Below are 13,517 nucleotides of genomic sequence, written 5' to 3'. Positions count from 1 at the left end.
GAAATATAAGAAGTAAACCCATGCTGTTATGTTGAGCTGTAGGGGACTCAGGTCAACAATTTCTGACATTGCCAGTGAAGTGGAAGACCCAATACTATTAAGGACTACTGGACTCTTAGAATATTTTGCTGAGTTAACACACCTATAATATTCAAATGACAGAACTGAACAAAAAAGGGGATACAGATGAATGTCCATTTTGTATCTGTGTATTCAAAATGATTAGGATAGATATATAGTTACAGTCTCTTAATGAATAGAGTGATTTGTTCTAATGGTGTTTGTAAATAGGATATTATGTCAACATCTTGTACAGCATATAACCACTAGGAAGGCAGTATGCAATGTGGTAATTATTGCAACTGTCCTACCAATTTAGTTTGAAACTGTCTCATCACTATTTGTTTATCAATAAAATTATGGAAAAAAGAAAAAAGATATAGTAAAGGAAATTCTTTAGGCAGAAGGACACGATTGACATCAGTTTTAAATAAGACTATGTATAATAGAATGAAGATCACCATAAATTGTAAATACCTTTATTTTAATTATTTTGAAAGATAATTGAGTAACAAAAATTAAAATATATTGGATGGAGGTGTAGATCAGTGACAGAATACTTACCTGGCATGTGTGAAGCCTTCAATTCTCTCCCCAGACAGAAAAAGAAATGTGTTGGTCACAAGGGAAGAAGTTGGTTAGTAAGAAATGGGAACAAAGCTAAGGGGCAGAGTCTCTAGCACTGTTCTCAAGAGAGATAGAAAGACGGGGGAGAGAGAGAGAGAGAGAGAGAGAGAGAGAGAGAGAGAGAGAGAGAGAAGCAGAGACAGAGACACAGACAAGAGACTCCAAAATGAGTACTTACAGCAGTTTTATATGCAGCTTCAATGTAAAACACAAGATTCTGTATGAAATTGACTTCATCTAGGCTGTGAATGATGTGGAGCCCTGAAGAAAAGTAAATAACTGGTCAATTACAAGCTTATAGGCAGCCATAGTGTGGAGGTGCTCACTACTTCCAAGCAATCTGACTCTGGCCTAGAAACAATGGAGAGTGCTTTGATTTCTAACCATAAAAACAGCACCCCAAATCAGCCCTACATCTCTAAGTAAGCGCATATTTTAACATGAAAGCATTTAAATTGTAGATTTCATAGGAAGTCTCTGATTCTTGGTATACAGATAACAAATTTATGACATACCTTAATATATAAACCTGCACAACTGAAATGACAAAGAAAAACATTTCAAAATAGAAGCCTGACATAGAACATGGCATCTGTAATCACAGTACTTGAAGGCAGAATCTGGAGGATTGCTGTTTGAGGTCAGCCTTGGCCACACGGTAAATGCAAGGCCAGCCTGAACAACATGCAAGACCTTGTCTCAAAACAAAGCAAACAGAAATATTTTTAAAAACCAGAAAAGTTTTAAATACTAAGCAAGAAATAAAGTAGATAAAAATTAGTTTGAAGAGCTTAAAGTCATATTTTAAGTAAAGGTAAAGGTAGTCTAATATAAGCTATATAAAGACAATTATGGCTTGCGTATGGAGTGTTTTGCATGAATTATGCATTTAATTTTTGCAATAATTCTAAGAGGTTGGTATTTTAGTCTCTTCATGGATCTTAGAGAGGTTAAACACTTGCCCAAGATCATGTAACTACGAATAATGGAACTGAAATGACTGTACATTTCTGTTTCACTTCACAGACTCATTTCCTAACCATAATGCCTCTTAAAACATATGATCCATTTTTGTTTAATCTCTCCCTTCTTTCTATCCAGTCCACCACAGAACTAGAATAATAGATTTCAGGAAGATGTTAATATATGTTAGAAAGATTTTATCTTTAATGGTGTTTCAAAGTAATTTTCTTTTCTTCTTGTTTGGTCATCTGTGTAATTTTATTGTATTCTACAATAAACAGGTCTTATTTTTACATTAGTACATCAAATAATATTAAGGCAACAAACTGCAGGATGTGCTTCATAAAATTTTATACACAATTTAACTCCTGAGTACTAAATTTGTTTTCATTTGTGTATTTGGTACAGAGTCTCACTGTGCAGATTGGACTCATGGTGATCCTCCTGTTTTCAGCCTCCCCAGCGCTGACACCTGGACTCTGTCACTGGCTCAGTACGCCCCATTTGCTCAAACCCTGGTCCCTGCACTTGCCAAAGCGGGCACTTACTCTGTGGAGCTATCTTGCCAGCCCTAAAATTTTTCTAAGTGTAAAATTTACTGAACAATTAACTTTTCTTGTTGTATTTAGTACCGAGTCTACAGGGACTACAGGGTCTCACTACATAGATCGGACTCATAGTGATCCGCCTGTGTTCAGCCTCCCAAGAGCTGGGATTACAGGTGCGCCACCACACCCGATCTCAATCGCTGTCTCAGCACAGCCTGTGGGCTGGGCCCACGTGGCAAAGATATTAACTTTTTAAATACCTGTTTTGTGACAATAAATATTACTATACACATGTTATTCAAAGTTTTTGTTTATACTAGTTGATTGTAAGCTTAGAAATCACTTCAGGAATGACATCAGGAAGCTTCTTTTTCTTTTTGAGTCTATAAATTAGCAGGAAGAAGTGAAGAACAGCTTAGCTGTAGGGACTAAGCTTTTAAGCTTCTCATATTTTGCTGGTGAAAGCTACTCATTTAAACAAAAAAATTATATCTTCATTTTGTAAAAAAAGTTTTGCTTTAATGGAAACAATCATATGTAAGAGCAATGTTGCTGTTTTACAGTGAGAAAAATTCGAGCATTCCCAGTTTGCTAAGCAGTAGGCATATGCAGTACATAGATCTAGGAGTGTAAGCTTTGCTAAATGGGCTTTGTTTTTAAGATATGTTAAATGCAGGTACCAACTTCCAAAAATAAACCTTATCCTCATGTAATATTGGCATGCTCTAATAAAATTTTTATTTTTATTTTTTGAAGAGAGCCTAATAAAATTTTTTAAATAAATAAAACGGCTTGTGAATGGAAAATGTTCTCTGATATTCTTGGAAGCATGATGTAAAGTGATTGTTAAATGTTTCTTAATGTTAGCTTTTGAATGAACTTTATGATAAATGTCATAGATTATGACTCATTCCAGTTCAGACACAATTCTTCGAATAAACCACCTACAGTTTGAAAGATAATGGCTTATTTTTTATGTAAATGATGTTCCATTTTATAAAGGAAGGGCAGTGCCCAGTCTTTATTTCATTCTAGATGGGTGATCTAAGATATTTTGCTTAAAATCATTCTTCGAAACATTTGAATCTGCTTTTCTGAAGGTCAGGTTTCTGCCCTTTACTTTGTCAACTAAGCTAAATTATGGGCAGATAACATCATTTTTAAACAGAAATCTTTAATTTTTATTTTTTTACATGATATGTCTTGATTCTCTTTTATTCCCATTCCCCTCCCTCTCCATCTATATTTCCTTTCCCCATTTTTATTAATACTACTGTTTTAGTGTGTGTTTCTTACATATGATATTTACATTCATTGTGGGTATTTGATACACTTAAATGGTACATCTTAAATCTTTTTCTTCCCTGCCTCCCCTCCCCCTTGGTCTCCTTCCAGTTTGCAAATGATCTATCTCCCTGTTTTCTTTTATCAGTATTTTATTTTTCTCTTTATTTATACTTTGCCTTATTCAAATGAGTGAGATCATATGGTATTTAAGCTTGTATATCCGATTTTTATTTCATTTAACATTATATTTTCCAAGTATATCCACTTTCCTATAAATGTCTAAATCTATCCTAAATGCAAACTAAAGCAACATTAAGATTTCATTTTATACTAGAAAGAATGCAGTCAAGAGCCAAATGATAACAAAGACTGGCAAGGCCATGGTCAAAAAGGAACCCTTCTACATTGTTGGTGGGAATGTATATTAGTACAGCCATTATGGAAATCAGTATGGAGGTTTCTCAAAGAACTAAACATAGGAATTCCATTTAACCTAGTGATTCCATTTCTAAGTATCTTCTCAAAAGAGATAACAGTGATACATGCCTCTCAATGTTTACAGCAGCTGATTCATAATAGCTAGATCCTGGAAGCAGCATATACATCCATCAACAGATAAATGGAAAATGAAATGTATACAGCATACACAATGTATAGTATAGTATAGTATATAGCATACACAATGGAATACTAGTTGGCAATAAAGATGGGCTAATAGGTATTTTAAAGGATTTTGGGTGTGATGAACCTTGAAGAAAAGAAGCATAAACAAGACAAGGGAGTATAAATATGTATAACTTTTGATAATTATACTGTGGCCTGAAGTTGCAACTTTTTTAAAATTTTAAACTATGTTTTCTTTTTCTCTTTTTATTTCTTATATCCTACCTCATATCCTCCAGAATATTTTCAAACAGAAAGCAATGGAAGAATTTTACAGAGGACATCTGTATACCTACCACCTGGGTTCTACTAGCAACATTTAACTATACTTTGTTCATCACATATCAATTTTTTATACATTTCAGAGTAAGAAGCATGTATTACCACACTTCCCTCTAAGTACTGCACTATACATATCAAACTTTGATAGCTACTTCCAAGGTATTTTGCAAATAAGTTCAAAAGTTTATACATCAACCAACACTGATTGCTTCTTTTCTGCAGTCTTGCCAACACAGGCTTTAATGTAATTTTAAAAAATCTTTCCCTTGTTCTAAAAATACAAATACTTTCCCTTTAATTTGCAGTTATTTTATTATGAGTAAAGTTGTGAATATATTCATAAATTGGCAAACTATCAGTATTTTTCCTATGAACTGTCTGATTATAGTCTTATGGATTTCATATATTTATTTTTTCTTGGCTCACCATTAAATTTTTTGTTATTCTAATGAATATTACGGGAATCAAATATTTTCCCATCAGATCTTTTGCAAGTGATTTTTCTTCATTTGCTTGAATTTTGACTTTGTTTACAGGTTGAATATCCATTATCTGAAACACTTGGGACTAGAAGTGTTTCAGATCATATATTTTGGGATATTTTCAGATACATAAGGAGATATGTTGGAGAGAGAACCCAAGCATAAACACAAAGTTTCATAAACACATTTTATATATGCCTTATACACATAGTTCAAGCTAATTTTATATAATATATTTACTGCATTAATGTTTTTGTCTTCAACCCTTCACATAAGGTCAAGTATAGGGTTTTCTTTTGTTGCACTATGTTGGCATTAAAAAAATTTCAGATTTTGGAGAATACTGGATTTTCAAATTAGAAATATTTACCCTACAATATATTTTCTGTCTCAGAAACTTTTACAATTTTATCCTATAAATGCTTCTAATACTTTCATGGTTTCAAGTTTTTTGCTTCTAAAAGCTTGATCTATTGACAGATTTTAAATCACTGAACTGCATAATTTTAGAAATAAATCTATATAACTAGTATCATCAGAGTACAAACTCCTCCTGATTCATAGCTCTGCAAAATAATAACCACAGAGCACAGGTTAGCTGCAGCTGAAACTGTCTTACAGCAGTAACCACCCTAACTTATGGGATAGAGGGGAAAGAAAAAAAGAGATAGTGGCTTTGGACATTATCTTTATAGCCTCATTCTTATCGTCTTTCTGTGCCAATATGATTGAGCAGAGAGTAGGAAAAAGCAGAAAGTGTCTGTCTCAATTACTTCTCTCTCATTGCTCAGACAAAGTATGCAATACCAAAAGTTAAGGGGACGGGGAACAGATTATTTAGCTCACAGTTTATAGAGGCTTCAGTCCATAATTTGCTGGCTCCAAGGCAGGGTGGCACATGGAGAGGGCAGCAGTTCATGGTTGTGGAAGATAGCAAAAGCCACAAGGTTCAGGGAAGGAGGATAAAACCCTTTGGGTCCCCTATCTTGTATGCAGGCTACCCTCCCTAGGGTGGGTGTAGTACTCACACCTTTAATCCTAGCCAGAACTATGTCAAACCAATCAGTGGGCTAATTTACTAGTCACACACCCTTAATCCCAGCATCGCACAATGTAGATTCAACCATCTCTAAAAAAGCCCTATAATCTGAGGCTCTAGGGGGACATCCAGACACAAACCATAATAAGTATGAGAATGGACTTGTCCATCTCTTAGACTTGTATTATAATTCATTAATCACTATACCATATAAATATTACAGTTTCCTATCATATGTCCCTTTGTTCATGATATTCTCTGCTCAAATAGCCTTCCCCTCCTCCCCACATCTTGAAATCCTATTACACTTTCTTTTTAAAAATGTATTTTGTACATGGTACAGGGCCCCACTACACAGCTCGGACTTATAGTGATCCTCCTGTTTTCAGCCTCCCCAGTGCTGGGATTACAGGTGCGTGCCACCACGCCTGGTCGAAAATCCTATTATACTTTCAAGGCTCAGTTCCAATATTATCTCTTCTGTGGACGCCAATATTGATTTCCCTCTTCTGCATTTTAAAGAGCTTTATATTTCTTTTTTTGTTGTTTATTGTTTTTAATTATTTTAACTTTTATTAGTACATTTGCAGTACATGTTGATTATAATAATGAGCTGGTACACTGTCATAACACCTTTTTTACTTTGTATTGTAAGTATATACCTAAATTTGAAGGCAAGCATCATATCTTATTTGCATGTCCTAAATGTATCTCATGTAGTATCGCTGGTTAGTAACAGCAGAGGTTCAAAACGTATTAAAAGTTATTTTACGGGCCAGGGAGATGGCTCAGTGGAATAAGCGCTTCCCTGACAAGCGCAAGGTCCTGAGTTCAATCCCCAGTTCTGCCAAAAAAAAAAAAAAAAAAAAAAAAAGTTCTGCCAAAAAAAAAAAAAAAAAAAAAAATTTAAACAATTCTGTTAGCAAAGGGAAAAGACCAGTTTCTTGGAGCAAGACTGTAAGTACAGTCCAGATCTTGTCCCTTCTGCAGAGTCAAGGCACTCACTGCTTGTGGATGAAAGCATGTAGAGTATACAGGAACTGAGGTAGGGGTGGGCTGGGCTGGAGGTGGCGGTGCTACAAAAGCATTCAAAAGCATCTAGTTTTCCAAAAATTGAGCTGATTCAATGGACTAAAACTTAAACCTGATTGACTTGCACTCATTTATCTAATATCAAGGTCTGTCCTTCATTTAAAAATGAACTTTGCTGAGATATATTACACATCCCGTACAATTCACCCATTATAATTATACAATTGAATGAGTTTTAGTGTGTACAGTTACACAGCCACTGCCACAATCAATTCACATTTTCATCTCCCCCAAAAGCAACCCTGTACCCATTAGCAGTCACTCCTCATTTTTTCAATACTCCCTCTCCAGTGTAAGTAGTCACTAATCTACTTTCTGTCTATAGTTTACCTCATTGGGTATTCATAGAAATGGCATCATACAGTATGCAGCCTTTTATGTCTTTTTTTTATGGAGCATGTTTTCAAGGTTCATCTATATTGTAGCATGTATTTTCTTGTTGCCTTGTGTGAATCTAACATATTTTATTTATTTAATCATTAGTGGATAGACATTTGGAATGTTTTAGCTATCATAATTATTGTTGCTATGAATTCTCATGTATAAGTATTTTGTGTGAACATATATGTTCATTTCTTTTGGGTTGCTATATAATCAGGAATAAAATTTCTAGATCAGATGGGAACTCTATCTTTAACCTTTTTCAGGATTCTTAGATGGTTTTCCAAAGAGGCTGTACCCTTTTACATCTCCAGCAGTGGTGAATGAAGGCCCCAATTTTTCCATATCCTCAGCAGCATTTGTTATTATCTGTCTTTTTGACTATGGCCATTCTAGTAGGTATGATGTAGTATCTTAATGCGGTGTGGATGTGCAGTTCTATAGTGATAAATGATGTTCAGCATAATTTCTTGTATTATTACTTTTTAAAATGTATTTAGTACAGGGTCTACAGGGTCTTACTACAGAGATCCAACTTGTAGTGATCCTCCTCTCTTCAGCCTGCCAAGAGCTGGGATTACAGATGCACACCCATGCCCAGTCTCAGTTGTTGTCTCAGCACACCCCAGGGGCAGGGCTGGCACAGCAGGCTGGGGATAGAATCCTGGTCCCTGCATCTGCTTAAGCAGGTGCTTTATTTATTTATTATTTTCTGTATTTGGGACAGGGTACAGTGTCTCACTACGTAGATTAGACTTGTAGTGATTCTCTTGTTTTCATCCTCCCAAGTGCCGAGATTATAGGAACATGTCACCACTCCGGTCTCAGTTGCCTTCTCCGCGTGCCCCGCAGGCAGAGCTGGCACAGCAGGTTGGGGATTGAACCCTGGCTGCTGTGCTCTGCCTAAGAAGGCGCTTTAGTCTACTGAGCCGGCCCTAATTTTTTGTATTATTAATTATTTGAAAATCTTTGGAAGAATGCCAATTCGAATTCTTTGGCCATTTTTAATTAGATTAATAATCTTTTTAATTGTAAGTTGCAAGAGTTGTTGGCTTAGACAAAAGTGACTCATCAGATGCATGATTTGCAAATATTATCTCCTGGGCTGTGGTTGTTTATAACTTTTTTGAAGAGGTCCTTTTTTTTTTTTTTTTTGGTGGAACCAGGGATTGAACTCAGGCCCTTGCACTTGCCAGGCAAGCACTTATTCTACTGAGCCATCTCCCCGGCCCCAAAGAGGTCCTTTTAAGCACAAAAGTTTTTACTTTTGATTAATTCCAATTTATCTTATTTTTTCTTTAGTTGCTTATGCTTCTGGGATCATATGTAAGAGAACTTTGCCTAATCTAGTGTCAGGAAAATGTATTCCTATATTTTCCTGTAAATGTTTATTATGGACTGAATTGTATCCATCTTCAAATAAATTTATATACTGAGGCCCTAACTCCCAGTATAATGATATCATTATCTAACATCTATAATGATATCACTATCTAATATAATGATATAATGATATTATGTTGGGAGTTAAGGCCTTTAAGGACATAATTAAGGTCATTAGGGTGGGCTTCTAATCCAATATGACTAGTGTCCTTATAAACAGGAGAAACATCATGAGAGTGCAGGCACAAAAATGAAAGGTCATGTGAAGACACAGTGACAAGGCTGCCACTTGTAAGTCAAAAGAGAGGCCTCGCCAGAGCGCAACCTGGCCAGCACCTTGCTCTTGGACCATTTCAGTGAAGTTTATTTTCTCTACAATGTGCAGCCGCTAAAGTTCTTCCAAGAATGTAACCTTGGGCAGGTGTACTGTCACACTGGGAAAATAGGGTGTTAGTGGGGGGAGCCTCCTTGAGTATCTCTTTCTCTGATCTGTTTGGTGTTTGTATCTATTGGTATCATACTCAGCTTCCTGCCTCCCCTAATTTCAACTGGTTACTCTACAGTTATATATACAATGCCACAAGGCACAAATTATTCCATAGTCTCATCAACTTAAACTCAGGGCAATTTTCAGGCCATTTTGACTCATATCTTTATGATATAAATTCCAACAGGAGGAAGACTCTATTTTGCTCTTTCCTTGTTCTGCTAAAATTTCCAGCTAGTATCTGGCTTAGCATCTTGCCCATGAACATTTGGTCTCGTCTTAATTGCTTAGAACTAAAAATATCCATTGTTTCTGAGAGTGTCCTTAGGTTTGAACTTTCCCACATTGTCTCAGTTACTTTTGTCTCCTTGCTTGGACAAAATACCTAACACCCAGAAATAAGGCAGGAAGGGTTTGTTTAGCTCACAGTTAGTGGAGGTTTCAGTCTATTCTTGGCTGACTCCAAGGCAGAGTGGCACATGGCAGAGGGCAGCAGTTTATGGCAGTGGAAACAGAAAAGAGCAAAGGGAGGAGCAGCAGCTGTGGCAACTAGCAAGCCTCACTCCCTCCTTATTATTGTGTTCAGACTATCAGCCCCAGGGCAGGTGTAGCACTCACATCCATAATCCCAGCATTGGATCATAGATTAGTCACAAACTCTAGAAGCTGTCCCAGTGACTGCATGAGGCTTTGGGGGGATAACAAGACACAAACCATAACATACATTTTCTTCCAAAAAAACAAATTCTCTTGGAAGACCTGGAGCTTTGTTCTTACAGTTTATATCTTCTCCCAAACAGAATTTCTATGCTAGTGCTCCAAAGTTAGTGATGAGAACAGTGGCCTATTACTTTTGGAGTGACATTCCTACTTTTCTGAGTACAGGGAAGGAACAGTAGCCTTTGCTCTCCTTAGCTTGGCTCTCCCAATGTGGATTCTCCACTCTACTAGAGAGTTGGACGAAGGACACTCAGGGCCTAGTATTCTCAGTTAAGGATGCCTGCAGTACTGATCCTACCCATCCAGGGGCTCAGAGTGAGGAGGAAAGGCCTTCTGGATTTCTAAACTGTTCTTTCCAGGACTACAGATTCTGGAACATGCAGCAGGGATGAGAAATGAGGGCACTCTGCATCTGTTGGGGAAGCGCAGTAGCCTTAAACTGCAGCTAAGGGGAGAGGGCACTTGCACTCTTGACTATGCCCACTCTGAACAATACTTATGTTAGGATGAGCTGGGGTTAGGGATGGAGTAGGATGAGACTCAAATGGCAATCCTTCACTCCTGGTACCAGGATTTAGTAGATTACCTGGAAAAGTGTCTTACCAATTGCTATGTGCCTTCTTGACACTTTTCAATGACTTTAAAGGCTTAGGTTTTTGGACTTTTGTTTGTTTGTTTTGTGGAACTGGGGATTGAACTCAGGCCTTTTTAGCATTTATTATTGCTTTGCTGAGGTACGGTCCATGATGCTCCTCATGCTGCCATACTGTCACTTTCACTTGGATTCTGCTTAAGGGTATCTTATTTTTTTCTGTATTTAGGACAGGGTCTACCGTGTCTACAGGGTCTCACTAAGTAGATCGGACTCATAGTGATTCTCCTATTTTCAGCCTCCTAAACTCTGGGATTAAAGGTGCACGCCACCATGCCCAGTCTTTATCGCTGTCTCAGTGTGCCCTGGGGGCAGGCCTGGCATGGCAGGCCAGTGATTGAACCCCGGCCACTGCACTCTGCATAAGCAGGCACTTTAGTCCACTGAGCTATCTGGCCAGCCCCCTATCTAAGTGTATCTTTTAATTAATTAATTAATTTATTTATTTATTCATTTATTGTGGAACCGGTGATTGAACTCAGGCCCTTGTGCTTGCCAGGGGAGCGCTTATTCTACTGAGCCATCTCCCCGGCTCCTATCTAAGTGTATCTTAACCATGGCTGAAATTAAGTATTCAGAAACATGAGCAGAACTGCTACATATTTTATGAAGATCCTTATAATCTATCAATTATATTTCACATAGTATCTTGTCATTTGCAAGGCAACTGTCTTATGTTCTTATTTTCTGTGTCATTTTGCTAACCTCTTAACTAGTCTCATTTAAATTTTATCCCCTTCCTGTCTATTATGCTGCTGCTGGAGTGAGTCATTAGAAAGTTACTTGATTGTCCACCTTCAATGGCTCTCTACTGATTGCAAACTAAGCACCAAACTATTTGCCATGATACACAGGTCCTTAAATGGTTAGTTCTAGCTTTCTACTTTACCATTTTCCATGCACATTTTATACTGCAACTGTAGAAAATACCTTGTCTTACCTTGATGGCAAGTAATTTTCAAGCTCCTGTGCTGTATTCATGTTATTCCTTTCCCTTTTCTGACTTGTGATTTTCCACTTATTCCTATGTATTTTTCAGAGGCCTGATCAAATAATAACCATCTTATTCTAAGCACTTATCAAAGCCAGTTGAAAAATCAAATGTTAAATCAGGAGCTAAAAAACATATATTGAATATATCTCAAGATTTTTTTTAGTATATTTCTATTTTAATTATGGACTCAAAATTTAAAGTCACCATGGTTAGTTACTGTTTATGTTGTTAAAAAAAACCCTCAAGAACTATTATTAAAAATATTAGAAATTAAATTATGGCTGCTATTCAATTTAAATCAATGAAACCTAAATATATTTGTTCTGAGAGAAATTTCTTTTCCAAAAGGACACTGTATGTGCATATACAAAATTCATCTTCTGGGATGAGTTCTATTAGAAGGAGAAAAAAAGGAATATTTATTACCAAATATTTACTTCTGTAAGCAAAGAACAAATGTGTGGGACTGGTGAGATAAAGTGCCTGCATAGGGAAGCAGGCAGGCACAGGGGACTGTGGTTCAATCCCCAGCACCATATGCTTCCCCGGGCCAGCCCTCAGGGTGGGCTGAGCTGGCTAAAAAAAAAACAACAAAGGACAAATGTGACATTCCCACCTCGGATGTTCTAAGTGGGAAGGAGCTCTTTAACTAGACAGAAAGATTAAGAAATTGAAATGCCAAAAGTATGGTATTGGTAGGGGTGTAACTCAGTGGTATAGTACTTGCCTAGCATGTAGAAGCCCCTGGGTTCAACTCTCAACAATTAAAAAGTGTTGTTACAAGAAATATATTGACTTACTTAGAAGATCTGGCAAAGATCTTACTAGTTTATAAAATGGATGTTGTGAGATTTATGCTTATTTTCCTCAATTTAGTATAAATAGAAAAGGTTATGTTATTTCTTTTTTGTAATACTGGGCACTGAATCCAGGGTCTTTGCTAGGTCCCCAGCCCTTATCTTTTTTTTTTTGAAACAGAGCTTTGTTAACTTTCCCAGGTTGGGATCTAACTTGTGATCCTTTACACTTTAATTTTTCAGGTCAACGATCTAGGGTGAATAACAAAGGCACCTTGGAGGAGTGTATTATTCAACCACAACCAAAAAAAAATTATTCAGATTCTAATCAAGTAAGTAATTCCTTAAACGTAACACAATAGGGTCCTGAGTTCAATCCCCAGTACCACAAAAAAACCCACAAATGCCTATAGACAGATGCCTTATTTATAATACATGCATAAAGAGTATATATTCTAGGTGATTCAGTTTATACTTATACTAATGTAGGTTTATCAGTGTACAGTATAAGAACCAGAAACAAACCCTAACTCTTTCTTCCTACTCCTTTTATCTGAGGATTAGTAAAAACAGCATCCATCTGAAGAAGGTTATTCTAGACTTCCTCGTTCTCATCTTATAAGAATATACACTAGTGCTCTACACTTGTTTCTCAACATACTAGATATTACCTAGACCTCAAAGAGTTGTTTTTCTACACAAAACGTGCAATGTCATTGTTTCCACTGTGCTCCTTTGAACAATATAAACAACTATGTTATTTTCTGACCAATATCTTTGGAGAAACAAAGTGCTAGAGCAAGAACTCTAAGCTCAGAGGCTTGCAGTACTTCTTCCCTGGAACTGACCTGAGGCAGTCATTTGTGCTAAGAAGAGCAGGTATACAGAGGTAGCATCCAACTGTAGGTGTCCCCACTGGTCATCACCCACTACAGTGCTGCAAGTTTTGGTGTTGTACTTGGCATGGAGACTATCTTTAGTGCTTTGACTATATTTGAAGGACTCTACTTTATCCACCTGAAAAAAAAACAGTAAGAGAAAGATATTTGGAACAATCAAT

The 13,517-nt window shown here is 36.7% G+C and overlaps 1 protein-coding gene across 3 annotated transcripts in view; it reads right to left on the bottom strand.

Moving 5' to 3' along the window:
• Positions 1 to 13,517, bottom strand: part of Phka1 (phosphorylase kinase regulatory subunit alpha 1) — a 191,536-nt gene that overhangs the window by 159,356 nt on the left and 18,663 nt on the right. For all 3 annotated transcript variants that reach the window (XM_023707093.1, XM_004646775.2, XM_023707094.1), the window contains exons 4-5: positions 13,306 to 13,474; positions 866 to 948 (exon numbers count right to left, since the gene is read on the bottom strand). In XM_023707093.1, the coding sequence (XP_023562861.1) occupies positions 866 to 948; positions 13,306 to 13,474 (252 nt within the window). The remainder of the gene's footprint in view (positions 1 to 865; positions 949 to 13,305; positions 13,475 to 13,517) is intronic.

This window comes from Octodon degus, unplaced genomic scaffold, assembly GCF_000260255.1.
Source record: "Octodon degus isolate 3935 unplaced genomic scaffold, OctDeg1.0 scaffold00280, whole genome shotgun sequence".
In the NCBI taxonomy this organism is placed as follows: Eukaryota; Metazoa; Chordata; class Mammalia; order Rodentia; family Octodontidae; genus Octodon; species Octodon degus.
The sequence above is the reverse complement of the archived record's forward strand: the minus strand, read 5'-3'. Positions and strand labels throughout refer to the sequence as shown.